General features: G+C 46.2%; 1 protein-coding gene and 1 pseudogene across 16 annotated transcripts in view; both read right to left on the bottom strand.

Moving 5' to 3' along the window:
• ldb1a (LIM domain binding 1a) overlaps positions 1-19,865 on the bottom strand; it is a 113,538-nt gene that overhangs the window by 19,002 nt on the left and 74,671 nt on the right. For 12 of the 16 annotated variants that reach the window (XM_078223009.1, XM_078223013.1, XM_078223021.1 and 9 more), the window contains 3 exons: positions 13,803-13,905; positions 4,003-4,047; positions 96-171 (listed from right to left, as the gene is read on the bottom strand). In XM_078223009.1, coding sequence (XP_078079135.1) covers positions 96-171; positions 4,003-4,047; positions 13,803-13,905 — 224 coding nt within the window. The remainder of the gene's footprint in view (positions 1-95; positions 172-4,002; positions 4,048-13,802; positions 13,906-19,865) is intronic. The other 4 variants (XM_078223016.1, XM_078223019.1, XM_078223017.1 and 1 more) reach the window with 1 other exon arrangement.
• On the bottom strand, positions 17,285-17,486 carry LOC144501083 (U2 spliceosomal RNA; annotated as a pseudogene).

Here is a 19,865-nt window from a genome sequence, read left to right as displayed (position 1 = left end):
TAGAAAGTGTAACATTCTCCTGCACTAAAGCTCCCCCCATGAATGAGCAAAGTTTACAAAGAACAATATGTTGTAAAGATTGAATTAAGTTTTACCTCTGCCCAGTTCTGTAATCGTTTGTTGAGTTCGAATATCCTGTAGTCGGTCTGGTTCATGTAAGGTGTGTGTCTCCTGTCACAAAAGATAACATTAGCTGAACAAAGCATCTCATTCATAATTAGACTGCTTTTCTACTATTAGTGTTTGTGCCCAGACGCAGACTCATCGACAGTCAGGTTGAAGACCAAACAACAAAGACTTTTGTTTTAAACGTTCAGTGTGTTCTTTAACTTTTTATTTCGCTTTCCAATTTTTAAATTCAGTCATGGGACGTGAGCATCACTGACAAGGGCAGGATTTCTTGTCCATCCCAAATTGCCCATGAGAGGGTGGTGTTGAGTTGCCTGTTTGCACTGCTGCAGTCCAAGTGGTGTATCGACATCCACAGTGCTTTTATCACCAGCTGTTTCCTACAATTGAGTGGCTTGCCCGGCCATTTCAGAGGGCAGTTAAGAATCAACCACATTGCTGTGGGTCTGGAGTCACATGTAGACCAGACCCGGCAAGTATAGCAGGTTTCTGTCCATGACCGATACTAGTGAATCACATGGGCTTTTTCAACCTGGTCATTCATAATCATTAATAATGAGACTAGCATTTCATTCCATTTTTATCAATTGATTTTGAATTCCTCCCAGCTTGTGGGATTTGAACCCTTGTCTCTGGAACATTATGCAGGCCTGTCTCTTTTATCTCACTGGAAAGCTTAGACCAGTTTCCATTTCAAACTCCTTTCATGATCTTCATCAGATTGATTCTGCGCCAAACCTGAATTTATGCTCCCTGCCCCACTGCCAGGATTGGTGGCGGCCATTTTGATGCCTGAGGCCTGAATGTGATCTCTTTTGTAACTGATGATGGCAGGCTCGGACCGAAGGCTTTCTGGTCAGGAAATGAGTGCGCCAGCAAATTGATTTCGGAACTCCATTTACAAATCCCTCCGTGGCCTTGCCTCATGAGATTTCGTCACCCTTATTTTCCCCAAATGCACCGGACCAGCTGTGGATCACTCTGGCCTCTGAGTCACAAGGTTCTGGTTGCTGAGGATTTGCGCTTCTGAGATATCACACTGAGGGCAGACAACGCAATGCAGTGTCAGAGGAGAGATATTAACCTGAGGCCCTGACTGCTCTCTCAGGCAAACACAAGCTATTCCCCGACATTATTGAAAGAACAGCAGGGCAGTTATCCCTGGTGTCCTTGCTAACAGCTATCCCTCCATTAATATCACTAGAAAGAGATGATCTGATCATTATCACATTGTGTTTGTGTAAATTGGTTGCCATTTTTCCTACATTACAACAGGGACCACACTTCAAAAGCATTTCATTGGCTGGAATGCCCATTCTAGTGTCCGATGGTCACAAAAGGCACTATATAAATGCTAATCTTTTTGCCCCCTTTCTTTGCTCCTCATCAGTCACCACACCCTCTGCTTCACCTTTGCCGTACACCCATTCAGCCCCTATGGAAATCTTTGCCTCCACCTTCTTAACTCTTTTCCTGCTTAAAAACCTCCTTAAATCTCTTCTCTTTCACCATTCCTTCGGTGCCACACCTCTCTCAATCTCACTCTATTTTTCCCTCTGTGTTAACTCGAAATGTGAATCTACCACATGTGAATTTGGAGAGTGGGCCAGATGTAACGATTTAACCAAAACAAAGACACTGGGGGGAATTCCCCCCCCCCCTCCACTGGAATCGTAGAGGGGGGGGGGGGGGGTGGCGGGGGGCATCATGTAAAGGTTCGTTGGCCTCGGGTGGGATTTTCTGGTTTGGAGGCGAGTGCGGCTGGAAAATACCGCCCAATAACTTACAGCACCAGCAAAATCTATACACAGTCCCTCTCCTGAATGGCAACAGTTTGGAGATGCCTTCTGGCGCATTAAGTGTCAGATAGAAACACAGTTTGTTAAAGAAACTCATGAATTTGGTGCAGGAAGTGGGTAGGGCAGAGCTTCCTGTCGTTGATTTGGTTCCTTGATGAGAAAGCCACTCGAGCTCTTTCAGTTACACAGGACATCAAACTCCAAAATGGCTTCCACAAATCCTGCCAGTGAACAGATAATAAAGATTCAGGTCTTGGTGCACCAATCTCGCTCTCACGGGGCAAGTTGGCGATGCAGACAGCTGCTGCCTAGGAGAATAACAGGAGCGTGCATATTGTCATCAGGACGCGTGTCACTTGCCTTTACTCACATTAACCTGTTCCATATTAACTGAGCCTTTCATGTCAAGGCATTTCCTGGTTTCCAGCAAAGAACTCAAGAAATACATTTCGAAAGTTCAGACTGCGTTTGGAGTACGGGAGACTGCACTTCAGAAAAGATATACCAACTTCAGGGCGTAACACATATTCACCAGCGTAACAGCAGAGCTGAAAGGATTACACTACAAGGGAAGATTGCATGAATTCTGTCATGTATTGTTTTGACTTTAGAAAGTTAAGGGGTGATCTAATCAGGGTACATAAATGATAAATTAATTAATTTGGGTAGATTGAGAAACTGCTTCCTCCGATGCGAAGACCCAGACTATGGAGTGCAACCTTACAATTAGCACAAAGCCATTTTGGAGTGAAATCAGGAAATATTCACACAAATCGAGGTGGAAATCTACTAATATCTCCCAATAGCTGCAGATGCAATTTTTAGGCTGAAATTGATAGATTTCTTTTGCTGTGTAAGGGAATCGGCCAGGATATATCCTGATCATTCTCCAGTGATCATAGAATCCCGGGAGTGCAGAAGAGGCCACTCGGCCATTGAGTCTGCACTGACTTTCCAAAAGAACCTCCCACCCAGGCCCTCCCCTCCGCCCTATCCTTGTAACCCCACGTATTTACCACCTAATCACAAACCTTTGGACACTAAGGGACAATTAACCATGGCCATTCCACCTAATCTAAACATGCATGGGGGTAATGGGGATAGAGCCTGGGTGGGATTGTTGTCAGTGCAGACTCGATGGGTCGAATGCCTTCCTTCTGCACTGTTGGATTCTATGATTCTATCTTTGGACTGTGGGAGGAAGCCCATGCAGACATGGGGAGAATGGTCTAACTCCACACAGATAGTCACCCAAGGCCAGAATCAAATTTGGGTCCCTGGTGTTGTGAGGCAGCAATGCTAACCACTGTGCCGACCTTTGTTGTAGGAATGAGAATTTGGTTGTACAGATATTTAATTTGAAATACAGATATATTTCAATGCAAGTTCTTGCTTGTGGAATTAGTACATGACGAGATATCTTTCAGTTCTGCTGAACCGTGATGCTTTCTAAAGGGTGAGAAGCTGAAGGAATGGGATGATCACCCCACCACATCTTGAGGGTCTGGGGGCTATGTTGCTTGGTCACAGTTTATATATATATATATATATATAAAATATATATTAGTTTAGTGTTAGTAGGTATGAAATACAGAGATTAAAGGTAGAATTGGTATGTGTTTTGTGCAAACCATTGTTGCTATGATCATACTTGAACTGTAAAGGACAGTACCCACATTCTTATAGTGAATCGTGAGCTCACTAATATAGAATCCTATAACTAAATCAAATTGTACCGTATTATTTGGCTTTTTACTTATATTGGATTGTGTAACATGAGCTTAAAGATTAAGAAGATTTTACAGTTGTTACTTCAATAGTCAGTAATAATGAGCTAAATTAGAACAGGAAAGCAGTCCAACACGAGTAGACATTGGGTAAGGATCATAGCTCTGCCTTTGATGACATCTGTCGGTCAAGGGCTTGATACACTGTCCTTGGTGAACATTTGTAGAATGGGCAGTCAGGCATGTTGGCACAAACTTCAATTAGAACCAGGAAACTTCCAGCTATGTATGCCCCACAAGATCTATCCAGCCAATGGCCAAATTATTATTACAAATCTGCCACTTACCCAATACCAGGCTCCAGGTATGTCGGAGGATACATAGGTGTCGGACTGTCAAGAGGAAGAAAAAGTACATACGATAGTTTAAAACAGCTAGATTCACTTTTTACCCTTGGATCAATATAACTAACCCCCTATCCCCCACCTTAGCAACTCACCAAGACTTCAACCAAACTTCCCAAACCAATGACCTGTTCAAGAGGCACCATTCACTGCAGCATGAAATGGAAAGTGTTCCACTCTATACACAACACACACATTCACTCCAATCTGAACACTGTCATTCACCTCATATTGAAATCAGAAACTCTGGGGGTGAAATCCCCTTTTCTAAGAGTTTATTCCTACCACTCATTGACCATCATAATTACCCTTGAGAAGGTGGTGGTGTCCCCATAAAGCCCAGATCCTATGCTTCATCAATGACTTTCCCTCCATCATAAGGTCAGAAGTGGGGATGTTCGCCGATGATTGCACAATGTTCAGCACCATTAGCGACTCCTCAGATACTGAAACAGTCCATGTTCAAATGCAACAAGGTCTGGACAATATCCAGGCTTGGGCTGACAGGTGGTAAGTAACATTTGCGCCACACAAATGCCAGGCAATGACCATCACCAATAAGAGAGACTCTAACCACCGCCCCTTGACATTCAATGGTGTAACCATCACTGAATCCCCCACTATCAACATCCTTGAGGTTACCATTGACCAAAAACTCAACTAGACTCACCACATAAACAAAGTGGCTATAAGAGCAGGTCAGAGGAATACTGAATACTGCGGTGAGTAACTCACCTCCTGACTCCCCAAAGCCTATCCACCATCTACAAGGCACAAGGAGTGTGATGGAATACTCCCCACTTGCCTGGATGGGTGCAGCTCCAACAACACTCAAGAGGCTTGACACCATCCAGTGGTTAGCACTGCTGCTTCACAGCTCCAGGGACCTGGGTTCGATTCCTGGCTTGGGTCACTGTCTGTGTGGAGTTTGCACATTCTCCTCGTGTCTGCGTGGGTTTCCTCCGGGTGCTCCGGTTTCCTCCCACCGTCCAAAGATGTGCAGGTTAGGTTGATTGGCCATGCTAAAATTGCCCCTTCGAGTCCTGAGATGTCTAGGTTAGAGGGATTAGTGGGTGGGATATGGGGATAGGGCCTGGGTGGGATTGTGGTCGGTGCAGACTCGATGGGCCGAAGGGCCTCTTTCTGCACTGTAGGGTATCTATCTATCTAAAGCAGTCCACTTGATTGGCACCACATCCACAAACATTCAAACCGTCCACCACCAACACTCAGTAGCAGCAGTGTGTACTATCTACAAGATGCACTGCAGCAATTCACCAAAGATCCTTAGACAGCACTTTCCAAACCCACAACCATTTCCATCTAGAAGGACAAGGGCAACAGATAAATGGGAACACCACCACCTGCAAGTTCCCCTCCAAGCCACTCATCACCCCTGACTTGGAAATATATCGCCGTTCCTTTGCAGTCGCTGGGTCAAAATCCTGGAATTCCCTCCTTCATGGCATTGTGGGTCAACCCACAGAACACGGACTGCAGCAATTCAAGAAGGCAGCTTCTCAAGGGCAACTAGGGATGGGCAATAAATGCTGGCCAGCCAGCGACGCCCATGTCCCACAAATGAATTTTTAAAAATCCTATGATGGCATTGTTCAGATTGGAGTGAATGTTTGTGTTGTTGAGATGGAATGCCTTCCATTTCATGGATCCCAGAAAAGCTGATGTTCTCATCAACTTTCTCCTTCGCCTGGAAGGTCCAACGCCTTTTTAAAATGATCCATGGAATCAGCTTCCATCATGTTTCCAAGTAGAGAGATCCAAATCCTGACAATTCTCTGAAAAATAAATTCACCTGATCTCCCCACTAGACCTTTTACACCAATGATTTTAAATCTATGACCTCTGATTATTGACCCATTCACCAGAGCAAATTGCTTTTTTTCCCCTCTCTACTCTACCAAAACCTCGTCATTTTGAAAACCTCTGTTGGATCACTTCTTCACCCTCTTGCTCCAAGGAGATCAGGTTTAACTTTTGCAACCTCTCCACATAACTGACATCCCTCATCCCTGGTAGGGTTCTGGGAAACCTCCTCCGTACCCTTTCCCAAAGCCTTTACGCATTTCCTGTGGGTGTGGGGTCCAGAAATTCTCCACAATACTCCAGCTGAGTGACTTAGTGATTGATAAAATTCGAGCAATCAACTCTTATGTTCTATTTCTCTATATATAAACCCAAGTAACCCATCTGCTTTTTAACCACCTTATCAACTTGTTGTCACCTTTAAGGTTTGAGTACATGGTTACCAAGATCCCTCTGATCATTTTCAGAATTGTGCTATTTGGAGGCGATGGGCTAATAATCCAGATGCTCAGGCAAATACATAAGCTGAGGGATGATTACAGCGATATTTAGGAGAGAGAGACTGTTTTCACTGGTTTGGAGAGTCTGGGACTAGAGTCATTAAACATTAGAGCCAGACCTTCCAGGAGTGAAATTAGGAAACACTTCACATACTCAGGGGGAAGAAGTTCGGAACTCTCTTCCACAAATGGCGATTGATACTAGATGAATTGTTTTAATTCTAAAATTGATTAAGTTTAAAGTTTTAAATTTATTTATTAGTGTCTCAAGTAGGCCTACATTAACACTGCATTGAAGTTACTGTGAAAATCCCCTGCTCGCCACACTCCGGCACGTGTTTGGGTACACTGAGGGAGAATTTAGCATGGTCAATGCACCTAACCAATATGTCTTTAAGACTGTGGGAGGTAGAGTTGACAAGGGGGAGCCAGTCGATGTAGTATATTTGGACTTTCAGAAAGCGTTTGACAAAGTTCCTCATAAGAAAGTATCAGGCAAGATTAAAGCGCATGGGATTGGGGGAAGTGTATTGAGATGGATAGAAAACTGGTTGGCAGAAAGGAAACAAAGAGCAAGAATTAATGGGTCCTTCTCAAATTGGCAACCAGTAGCTAGTGGGATGCCACAGGGATCAGTGCTGGGACCCCAGCTATTCACAATATATAAAGAACAAAGAAAATTACAGCACAGAAATAGACTCTTCAGTCCTCCAAACCTGCACCGACCATGCTACCCGACTGAACTAAAACCCCCTACCCTCTGGGGACCATATCCCTCTATTCCTATCCTATTCATGTATTTGTCAAGTCTTAAAAGTCACTATTGTATCTGCTTCCACTATCTCCCCCTCATCTATTAATGATTTGGATAAAGGAACAAAATGTAACATCTCAAAGTTTGCAGATGATACCAAGTTGGATGGGAGGGTGAACTGTGATGCGGATGGAGAGTTCCTTCAGAATGATCTGGGCAGGTTGGGTGAGTGGGCTAATCAATGGCAGATGCAGTATAGTTTGGACAAAGTGAGGTCATTCACTTTGGAAGCAAAAACAAGGCGGCAGATTACTACCTGAATGATTGTAAATTAGGAGAGGGGAGTGTGCAGCGGGACCTGGGTGTCCTTGTGCACCAGTCGCTGAAGGTAAGCATGCAGGTGCAGCAGGCAGTAAAGAAGGCAAATGGTATGTTGGCCTTCAATGCGAGAGGTTTTGAGTACAGGAGCAGGGATGTGTTGTTGCAATTATACAGGGCCTTGGTGAGGCCACACCTAGAGTATAGTGTACAGTTTTGGCCTCCTTTTCTGAGGAAGGATGTTCTTGCTCTCGAGGGAGTGCAGCAAAGGTTTACCAGGCTGATTCCGGGGATGGCGGGACTGATGTATGAGGAGAGATTGACTAGGTTAGGATTGTTTTCGCTGGAGTTCAGACGAATGAGGGGGGATCTCAGAGACTTATAAAATTCTAACAGGACTAGACAGGGTAGATGCAGGGAGGATGTTTCCAATGGTGGGGGAGTCCAGAACCAGGGGTCACAGTCTGAGGATTCAGGGTAGACCATTTAGGGCGGAGGTGAGGAGACATTTCTTCACCCAAAGAGTGGTGAGCCTGTGGAGTTCATTACCACAGGAAGTAGTTGATGCCGAAACATTGAATGCATTCAAGAGGCGGCTGGATATAGCACTTGGGGCGAATGGGATCAAAGGTTAGGGGGAAAAAGCAGGATTAGGCTATTGAGTTGGATGATCAGCCATGATCGTAATGAATGGCGGAGCAGGCTCGAAGGGCCAAATGACCTCCTCCTGTTCCTATCTTCGATGTTTCGAAGTCTAGGTTTCTATGAAACCAGAGCACCCGGAGGAAACCCACGCAGACACGGGGAGAATGTGCGGAGTTTGCACAGTCACCCAGCTGGGAATCAAACCCGGGTCCCCAGCGCTGTGAGGCAGAAGTACTAACCACTGTGCTACCACTCTGCCCACTGTGCCACCGATAGTCAAAGGTCTTAAGGGATAAAAGGACAACAGCAGGTAGATGTAGTTAAGCCACTGATCAGGCACAATCTGAATCCTGGAACAACAGGGGGTCTGTTCCCAGGTTCCTAAGGTAAGGTAGTGAATAGTGTAGATGGAAGCAGAAAGTTGAAAGGAGCATTGACAGATTAAATGAGTGAGAGAAAACCGACAGTTCAATGTGGAAAAATGAGAGATACCCACTTTGGGTTAAATGGAAATGGTGCAGAGTATTTTCTAAAATTTCAGACAGTCAGAACAAATGTATATTCTTTCAACATAGGAGCTGCATCACTCAATGAGACTGTCCCTCGATTTGAGGATGACATCTACTCAGCATCACCAGTTTCTGCTATCGACCTTCATATGTCTGAACAGGCAGCTTCTCCCCCAGGAGATCTAACAAGCACAAAGGAAGATGGTTGATGTTGTTTCAGATCCAGGAAGTCAATGCAGAGTTTCCTCAGGATAGTTCCCTAGGCCCAGCCATCTTCAGCTGCTTCCTCAATGAGTGTCCTTCCATGTTGCACAACATTCAGCACCACTCATGACTCCTTAGATATTGAAGCAACAACATCCAGGCTTGGGTTGATAAGTAGCAACTAACATTCGGGCCACACAAGTGCCAGGCAATGACCATATTCTACGAGAGAGAATCTAACCATCACCCCTTAACATTCAATGGCATTACCATTGCTGAATCCCCCAACATCCTGGGGTTTACTATTGACCAGAAACTGAACTGGATTGGCCATATAAATGTCTACAAGAGCAGGTCAGAGGCTAGAAATCCTGCGGTGAGTAACTCACCTCCTGACTTCCCAAAGCATGCCCACCATTTACAAGACACAAGTCAGGAGTGTAATGGAATATTCTCCACTTGCCTGAATTGGTGCAGCTCCAATAACACTCAAGCAGCTCAACGCCATCCAGGACAAAGCAGCTTGCTTGATTGACACCCCATCCACAGACATTCAATCCCTCCAACACTGACGAACAGTGTTGCAATGGCAACAATGGCAGCAGTGTGTTCCATCTACAAGACACACTCTGGGAATTCACCAAGGCTCTTGAGACAGCACCTTCCAAACCCATCACCACTACCATGCAGAAGGACAAAAGCAGCAACACCATCACCTGAAGATTCCCCTCCAAGTCACTCACCATCCTGATTTGGAAATATATCGCCATTCCTTCACTGTCCTGGAGTCAAAATCCTGGAATTCCCTACTTAACAGCACTGTGGGTGTGGACTGCAGCCATTCAGGAAAGCGACTCCCACCACCTTCTCAAGGACAAATAGGAGTGGGCAAAAAATGCTGGCCCTGCCAGTGATCCCTTAAATTACTGGAAATAAAACACGGAACAGGACGTCCCTCGAGGCATTGGGATCTGGTTTGCAGCCTTTGCTTCCTTTTCTATTTCTGCAGTAGCACCAAATGATGTGGAGATGCCGGCGTTGGACTGGGGTAAGCACAGTAAGAAGTCTCACAACACCAGGTTAAAGTCCAACAGGTTTATTTGGCACTCGTTTTCGGAGTCTCAAGCTCCTTCATCAGGTGAGTGAGGACTTGTGTTCACAAACAGGTCATATACAGACACAAACTCAATTTACAAGATAATGATTGGAATGCGAGTCTTTACAGGTAATCAAGTCTTAAAGGTACAGACAATGTGAGTGGACAGAGGGCCAAGCACAAGAACAATGCAGAATCGCTGAGCAGAGACTGATAGCCAAGTTCCGCACACATGAGGACGGCCTCACCGGGATCTTAGGTTCATGTCACACTATCTGTAATCCCCATGACTTGCCTGAGCTTGCAAAATCTCACTAAACTGTCCTGGCTGGAGACAATGCACATCTCTTTAACCTGTGCTTAACCCTCACACTCACATTGTCTGTACCTTTAAGACTTCATCGCCTGTAAAGACTCGCATTCCAACCATTATCTTGTAAATTGACTTTGTGTCTGTACATCACCTGTTTGTGAACACAAGACCTCACTCACCTGATGAAGGAGCCTGAGACTCCGAAAACTAGTGCCAAATAAACCTGTTGGACTTTAACCTGGTGTTGTGAGACTTCTCACTGTGCGTTCCAGCAAATGCCAGGTTGTGGCGCTGCTGCAAATTCTGGAACTGCATTAGTGTAAGCCGCCAGCAGGTGGCACCACTTTACATTAGCATCAGCATCGCCACCATCAGGTACTCTGAGATATTGCAAGTCGTAGAAAAATATTCCCTTTCATGTCCTATTGTCTCCACAGTATGTGGAGATGGTCTGCACAGAAAAGTACTTTTGAAACCTGAATTTGGAAAGCAGATATTTATAGAAATCCTGGGAAATATTAGCAGCTCCATGTGCTTGGTACTGAATTTCGCTCAACTTCAATCCCAGGCTGAGTGGAATTCTCGAAACAAACCATTTCCAGGCTTTTATTTGTGCCTGTCAATCAACAGATAAACAACAGCAGCTCGCACTGGCTCACTGACTTTTCGAAAGAAAAGGCTCTTGGATAAAGCCGTTGGATAGGGACTACAGGCTTGGTAAGATGCTCTGTCAGAGAGCCGGCGCAGACTCGATGGGCCGAAAAGCCTCATTCTGCACTGTAGGGATTCTATAAATCTATGATTATGACTGATCACAGTGTCAGCTGAGTGATGAAGAGTAGAAATCGGGTAGGAGTCTCTCGACGTTTGCACTGTAATTACAACCCCAACACTGGAAGATGCAGCCTTTCGTGCTGAGATTCAGGCACAGCTGTGATTTTCCCCCACAGTCACAAATCCTGTGGATATTCATTGTCTGGGCTGTTTTATTGGAGAATGGGTGAGGTAGGAAAATATATCTTCTCTCTGTTGAACCACATCCCAGCAAAGAGGAATTGCATTGGGACAAGAGCAACAGACTTGACCTGAGATACACATAACCCTGGGAAATACAGACATGAGATTTGAAGATATTGTCCGCATTATGGGATTATAATTTTCATACTTCGGATGATTCTTGGGAGATGTAATGCTTTCTACTGAGTGAAGGCTTGACTAACAGAAACTCAGAACCCAGGGAACAGAGTTTCATTTAGAAACAGAGAAACTAGAAGCAGGAGGAGGCCATTTGGCCCTTCGAGCCTGCTCCTCCATTCATTTTGATCATCAAATTCAATATCCTGATTCCCTCCCTCCCCCCGCAATCTCCCATGATCCCTTTAGCCCCAAGAACGATGTTGAATTTCTTTCACATAATGTTTTGGCCTCAACGACATTCTGTGGTAGCAAATCCCACACATTCACCACTCTCTGAGTGAAGAAATTTCTCCTCACCTCAGTCCTAAAAGGTTTACCCCCTTATCCTCAAACAATGACCCCTAGTTCTGCGCTCCCCCACCATCGGGAACGTTCTTTCTGAATCTTCCCTGCCTAAGCTTGTTAGAATTTTATAGGTTTCTGTGAGATCCCACTCACTCTTCTAAACTCCAATGAATACAATCTTAACCGACTTAGTCTCTCCACATATTACAAGCCTGCCTTCCCAGGAATCAGCCTGGTAAACCTTCACTGTACTTCCTCGATAGCAAGGACATCCTTCCTCAGATAAGGACACCAAAATTGCACACAATACTCCAGGTGTGGCCTCACCAATGTCCTATACAATCGTAGTAAAACATCCCCATCCCTATACTCAAACCCACTCGTTATGAAGGCCAACATACCATTTGCCTTCTTTACTGCCTGCTGTACCTGTGCGCTTACTTTCAGCGACTGATGCACGAGGACACCAAGGTCTCGCTGAGTATCCACCTCTCTCAATTTACACCCATTCAAATAATAATCTGCCTTCCTACAATTGCTATCGAAGTGAATAACCTCATATTTATCCATATTATACTGCATCTGCCATGCATATGCCCACACACTCAGCCTGTCCAAATCACGCTGAAGCATCTTTGCATCCTCTTCACAGCTCACCCTAACCACCTCCACAGCATTGTGTCATCTGCAAATTTGGATCTTTACATTTAGTTCCTTCATCTAAATTATTAATACATATAATGAATAGCTGGGATCCCAGCACCAACCCACTAGTCGCAGCCTGTGTGGGACCCGTACCCCAGTGAGAGTCAGTGTGTGTGGGACCCGTACCCCAGTGAGAGTCAGTGTGTGTGGAACCCGTACCGCAATGAGAGTCAGTGTGTGTGTAACATGTACCCCAGTGAGAGTCAGTGTGTGTGGAACCCATACCCCAGTGAGAGTCAGTGTGTGTGGGACCTGTACCCCAGTGAGAGTCAGTGTGTGTGGAACCAGTACCCCAGTGAGAGTCAGTGTGTGTGGAACTTGTATCCCAGTGAGAGTCAGTGTGTGTGGAACTTGTATCCCAGTGAGAGTCAGTGTGTGTGGAATCCGTACCCCAGTGAGTCAGTGCATGTGGGATGCGTACCCCAGTGAGAGTCAGTGTGTGTGGAACCCGTACCCCAGTGAGAGTCAGTGTGTGTGGAACCAGTACCCCAGTGAGAGTCAGTGTGTGTGGAACCTGTATCCCAGTGAGAGTCAGTGTGTGTGGGACCCGTACCCCAGTGAGAGTCAGTGTGTGTGTGGAACCCGTACTCCAGTGAGAGTCAGTGCATGTGGGATGCGTACCTCAGTGGGAGAAGTCAGTGTGTGTGTGGAACCCGTACCCCAGTGAATGTCAGTGTGTGTGGAACCCGTACCCCAGTGAGAGTCAGTGTGTTTGGGACCTGTACCCCAGTGAGAGTCAGTGTGTTTGGGACCTGTACCCCAGTGAGAGTCAGTGTGTGTGGAACCCGTATCCCAGTGAGAGTCAGTGTGTGTGGGACCCGTACCCCAGTGAGAGTCAGTGTGTGTGGGACCCGTACCCCAGTGAGACTGAGCGTGTGTGGAACCCGTATCCCAGTGAGAGTCAGTGTGTGTGGAACCCGTACCCCAGTGAGAGTCCGTGTGTGTGGAACCCGTACCCCAGTGAGAGTCAGTGTGTGTGGAACCCGTACCCCAGTGAGAGTCAGTGTGTGTGGAACCCGTACCCCAGTGAGAGTGAGTGTGTGGGGAACCTGTACCCCAGTGAGAGTGAGTGTGTGGGGAACCTGTACCCCAGTGAGAGTGAGTGTGTGGGGAACCTGTACCCCAGTTAGAGTGACTGTGTGGGGAACACCCCTGTAAGAATCCATATGTCAGAATCCATATGATCCATGCCTCAGTGAGAGTTTCCAGTTTTGTGATAACTATGCTGGGGCTTTAGTGAAGGCTGTTTGCTGAGATTCAGATCATGATTGGCACCCATTGAGAAGGGCTGATAGTCAGACCATGCCAAATTGTCAGCCTCTGCTAGAATGACTAGTTTCTGAAGGAAAGGAAGCAGTACAGAGAGCGAGTCTGTCTGGAGACTGACACTTACCCGACATCGCGATCCAGCATGCTGCCCGGATGGTAGGGGGGAAACGCGTTGCCGTTAGGGGGTTCCTTCGGCGAGTACAGTTTGAATGACTTAGACGAACACCCTGGAACAAAAGGACAAATAAACATAAGTTCTGATGCAGATGTGTTAGTTCTGCAGTTGAATCAGACTCAGTACCACCCCTTCCTTGACAGTTGGTTAAGTTGGGATCCCATTTCCCTCCCACTTCATACTGTGTGGAAATATAGGCCAGGATTCTCCCGGCCCGCTGCACCCCACATCTCCCATCTGCTTTTTTTCAACGCTATCGGCTCCGTGCTGGAAATCAGCGTGGAACTGATTATCACAGAGGAATCTGGCCTTCGGTGATGGTGGTTGGGGTGGTGGGGGTTATCGGGCCTTGTCATTTAGGTGAGGTGAGGGGGGGGAGGTGTGGTGGTGGTGACCAGGGCTGGCCCAGGAAGGTCCGGTAGGCCAGTGATCGGGGGGGGGTTGGGAAGACCAGCGATCAGGAGGCCGACAATGGGGGGGGGGGGGCACTGCGCACACATTTATCTCCACACTGACATATTGGCGCATGTGCAGTGGCCCATTCAGCGCTATGCTGCCGGCCTCTCCAGCGGGAATAGGCCCCGTCCCTTGCTTTTCAGAGTGAATTGTGCTGAGGCACTCTGCAACGCTCAGAGCGTTGGAGATTCACTCAGGCAAGTACTCCCAAAAAACAGGCAGGGAATACTCCCGCTTTCCCGCCCATTGGACACTTAGTTTTGTTTTGGGAGAATCCTGGCAGTAATCTTTGTTAAGAAGATAGAAGATACCAGGACATTACCAGGGCTCCAAAGAGGGAGATTATATAAACAAAGCTTCTACTCCCTGAAATATGGAGGGTGAAGGGATGATTTGACGGAGGGTTTTAGGATTTTGGAACAGCTGATATGGTAAATAGAGAGAAATCTTTTCCACTGATGGGGGAGCCTAGAACTGGGGGATATAATCATAATTTCAGAGCCATTCAGGAGAAGAGCTGGGAAACACTCTGTCACACAATAAGTAGATGGTAATATAAGGATATGACAGAATATGGGGTTATGGCAGGTGGAGAGAGTTATGATTAAGGTTAGCTATGATCTCAGTGAATGACGGAACAGGCTCGAGGGACTGAATGGCCTTTTTCTGTTCCTAAAGACAGGTTTATCCAGCGCTTCCCACCAGCGTGAATTTCTGGTCCCACCAATGGCAACAACCTGTTACGGGTTCCTCAGCGACAGAAGGTCTGACCAATGGGAAATCCCGTCTACAGCGGCAGGTCCAGAAGATCCCGCAGCCAGCCAATGGTGGGCCACCTCCGCCATCACAATGCACAGAGCGGAGATGATGGAAAATCCACCCTGTGTTCTGAATGGCGCCTCTTTGTATTGTGAGGCCAATTCAGATAATGATACAGCACAGGAGGCCACTCAGCCCATCGGCCCTGTGCCGGAGGATTCCAGGACAAGTTTATAATTAGAGCTAGTCCATTCAGAAGTGAATTCAAGAAAAAGCTTTCACAAAAAGGGCAACGGAAATTTTAAATTCAGTCCACCAAAAGATTGTTGGATGCTGGGGTTAAATTAAGCTTTCAATATTGATATTAATTTTTATTAGTATGGAAGTGCAGATCATGATCTAATTATATGTCAGAATGGGCACTGAGGGGCTGAATGGCCTCTTGTTCCTTGCTTTCTCTCATCTGACGTTTGCAAAACACACCAAAGTGGTTTTGCAACTTACAGACCAGAGGGTCACAGGATCCAGATTCCTCTCCGCTGAGTGAGTGATGTCTGCAAACTTGAGTGAACAACCCTTCAATCCTTTATCCAAGTCATTATTAAATATGAAGAATAACTGAAGAACATTTCCCTGAGATATATCACTTGTCACATCCCGATAACTAGACAGTGAGCCATTTACCCATTCACAAAAACAACCATCAACCACTTCATATATTGTCTGTGTCTGGAAAGACTGGATTACCTGTTAAGACTCGCATTCCAACCATTATCTTGTAATTGAGTTTGTGTCTATATATGCCCTGTTTGTGAACTGAACTCTTCACTCACCTGACGAAGATGCAATGCTCTGAAAGCACATGCTATCAAATAAACCTGTTGGACTTTAACTTGGTGTTCTAAGACTACTTACTCTACTTTATATAACAGCCCACATCGCCAGGTAACCTTTCATAACATCCTCTTTTATTTTTGAAAATCTCTCTTGCAGAGTCTTATAAATGCCTTAGACACAACATATATTAATCTATCGCATTTAGCGAGCTGTGTCAGTGACCTCCTCAAAATCCTCAGATGCTAGAACAATGTGGTCTTGTCTCAGAGCCACATGCAACAGATTCACCGATATCTATTTAGTCACACAGCCATTGACAATAATGCTAAGTCTAGATTATCATCACCTATGTACAAGCAAGATAGATGATAGACTCACAAAACAACCCAGCCCTGTCAACCCTGCAAAGTCCTCCTCACTAACATCTGGGGGCTTGTGCCAAAATCGAGGGAGCTGTCTCACAGACGAGTCAAGCAACAGCCTGACATAGCTATACTCACAAAATCATACCTCACAGATACTGTCCCAGACACCACCATCACCATCCCTGAGTGTGTCTTGTCTCACTAGCAGTACAGACCCAGCAGAGGTAGCAGCACAGTGGTTATATAGTCAGGAGGGAGTTGCCCTGGAAGTCCTCAACATTGACCAGACCCATGAAGTCTCATGGCATCAGCTCAAATACGGGCAAGGAGACCTCCTGCAGATTGCCCACCTGATGAACAGTACTCCTCCATGTTGAACACCGCTTGGGGTAAGCACTGAGGGTGGCAAGGACACAGAATGTACTCTGAGTGGGGGACTTCAATGTCCATCACCAAGAGTGGCTCAAGCTGGTTAGGTTGAACGGGACATAACTGCTCCTCTAAGTCTATGGCAGTTGGTGAAGGAACCAACAAGAGGGAAAAACATACAACCTCATCCTCACCAACCCGCCTGCCGCAGATACATCTGTCCACGACAGTATTGGTAGGAACATAGAACATAGAACAGTACAGCACAGAACAGGCCCTTCGGCCCACGATGTTGTGCCGAGCTTTATCTGAAACCAAGATCAAGCTATCCCACTCCCTATCATCCTGATGTGCTCCATGTGCCTATCCAAAGGGAGGATTAATTTAAATGTGGATTACAGGGTCAAAGGTAGGGTTCTGAAGACTGTGGAGGAACAGAGAGATCTTGGGGTCCTTATCCACAGATCTCTGAAGGTTGTCACTCAAGTGGATAGAGCTGTGAAGAAGGCCTATAGTTTTTTAAAATATTTTTCCAATTCAATCAAATCAAGTCCAATTCAGAGTCTCAACAAGTTGAGACATTTCCGATCCAGGCTGGCAAGACAGGGCAAGCGACCATTTATCCTGTCCTGGGCCTGATCTACATGAGCCAAGCTGATTGGAGGAGGGAAAGCAATTCCTCCTCCAAGACTTGAGCTCATTTGCATCTTAGCCAAAAGGCCGAGATACCGCTTTTAAAAATTGCTTCATATGAAACATATGAAGCTTCAATGTAACCTAATGACCTCAACCAAGTGCAGCATCTGCATAACTACACTTGATCTTAGCCAAAAGGCCGAGAAGCGAAGAAGGCCTATAGTGTGTTAGCTTTTATTAACAGGGAGTTGGAGTTTAAGAGCCGTGGGGTTATGCTGCAACTGTACTGGACCTTGGTGAGACCACATTTGGAATATTGTGTGCAGTTCTGGTCACCTCACTATAAGGAGGATGTGGAAGCGCTGGAAAGAGTGCAGAGGAGATTTACCAGGATGCTGCCTGGTTTGGAGGGTAGGTCTTATGAGGTAAGGTTGAGGGAGCTAGGGCTGTTCTCTCTGGAGCGGAGGAGGTTGAGGGGAGACTTAATAGAGGTTTATAAAATGATGAAGGGGATAGATAGAGTGAACGTTCAAAGACTATTTCCTCAGGTGGATGGAGCTATTACAAGGGGGCATAACTATAGGGTTCATGGTGAGAAATAGGAAGGACGTCCAAGGTAGATTCTTTACTCAGAGAGTGGTTGGGGTGTGGAATGGACTGCCTGCAGTGACAGTGGAGTCAGACACTTTAGGAACATTTAAGTGGTTATTGGATAGGCACATGGAGCACACCAGGATGATAGGGAGTGGGATAGCTTGATCTTAGTTTCAGATAAAGCTCGGCACAACATCGTGCTGTACTGTTCTATGTTCTTCCTCCAGCCTATTAGCCTGTAACACCTTCTCTTCCTCAAAAACATGGCCCCTCTCCTTGGTGAACACTGAAGAAAAGTATTCATTCATCACCTCGCCTATCTCTACTGACTCCATACACAAGTTCCCACTACTGTCCTTGACCGGCCCTAAACTCACCCTGGTCATTCTTTTATTCCTCACATAAGAGTAAAAAGCCTTGGGGTTTTCCTTGATCCGACCCGCCAAGGGCTTCTCATGCCCCCTCCTAAGCCCCTTTTTCAGCTCATTCCTTGCGAACCTGTAACCCTCAATCGAGCCATCTGAACCTTGTTTCCTCATCCCTACATAAGCTTTCCTCTTCCTTTTTGCAAGACATTCTACCTCTTTTGTGAACCATGGTTCCCTCACTCGGCCATTTCCTCCCTGCCTGACAGGGACATACCTATCAAGGACACACAGTATTTGTTCCTTGAAAAAGTTCCACTTTTCATTAGAGCCTTTCCCTGACAGTTTCTGTTCCCATCTTATGCCCCCTAATTCTTGCCCAATCGCATCATAATTACCTCTCCCCCAATTCTAAACCTTGCCCTGCCGTACGGCCCTATCCCTCTCCATTGCAATAACAAAAGACACCGAATTGTGGTCACTATCTCCAAAGTGCTCTCCCACAACCAAATCTAACACTTGGCCTGGTTCATTTCCCAGTACCAAATCCAATGTGGCCCCACCTCTTGTCGGCCTATCCACATATTGTGTCAGGAAACCCTCCTGCACACACTGCACAAAAACTGCCCCATCCGAACTATTCGACCTACAAAGGTTCCGATCAATATTTGGAAAGTTAAAGTCACCCATGACAACTACCCTGTGGCCCCCCCACACCTATCCATAATCTGCTTAGCAATTTCTTGCTCCACATCTCTATTACTGTTTGGGGGCCTATAGTAAACTCCTAACAACGTGACCGCTCCTTTCCTATTTCTAACTTCAGCCCATATTACCTCAGTATGTAGATCCCCCTCGAAGTGCTTTTCCGCAGCCGTTAAACTATCCGTGATTAACAATGCTACTCCTCCACCTCTTTTACCAGCTTCCCTACACTTACTGAAACATCTATACCCCGGAACGTCCAACAACCATTCCTGTCCTTGTTCTACCCATGTTTCCGTAATGGCCACAACATCGTAGTCCCAAGTACCAATCCATGCCCCAAGTTCATCTACCTTGTTCCGGATGCTCCTTGCATTGAAGTAGACACACTTCAACCCACCTTCCTGTCTACTGGTACCCACCCTTGACCTTGATACCTTCCCCAATACCTCACTACCCTCAACACTGACTTCCGGACTACAACTCCTTTTCCCACTCCCCTGACAAATTAGTTTAAATCCCCCTGAAGAGCCGTAGCAAATTTCCTTCCCAGGATATTGGTGCCCCTCTGGTTCAGGTGCACCCCGTCCTGTTTGTACATGTCCCGCCTTCCCCAGAATGTGTTCCAATTATCCACATAGCAGAAACCCTCCCTCCTACGCCATCCCTGCAATCACATGTTTAACTGCACTCTCTCCCTGTTCCTCAATTCGCTATCACGTGGCACTGGCAACGTACCAGAGAGGACCACATGTTTTGTCTTGGCTCTCAGCTTCCAGCCCAGCTCCCTAAATTCCTGTTTTAAATCCCCGTCCCTTCTCTTACCTGTCGTTGGTACCAATGTGTACCACGACTTGTGACTGTTCCCCCTCCCCCTTAAGAATCCGGAAAACACGGTCCGAGACGTCACGGACCCTGGCATCCGG

This window comes from Mustelus asterias, chromosome 11, assembly GCF_964213995.1.
Source record: "Mustelus asterias chromosome 11, sMusAst1.hap1.1, whole genome shotgun sequence".
NCBI classification, from domain to species: Eukaryota; Metazoa; Chordata; class Chondrichthyes; order Carcharhiniformes; family Triakidae; genus Mustelus; species Mustelus asterias.
Note: the sequence above shows the minus strand (reverse complement) of the source record. Positions and strands in the feature narration are given on the sequence as shown.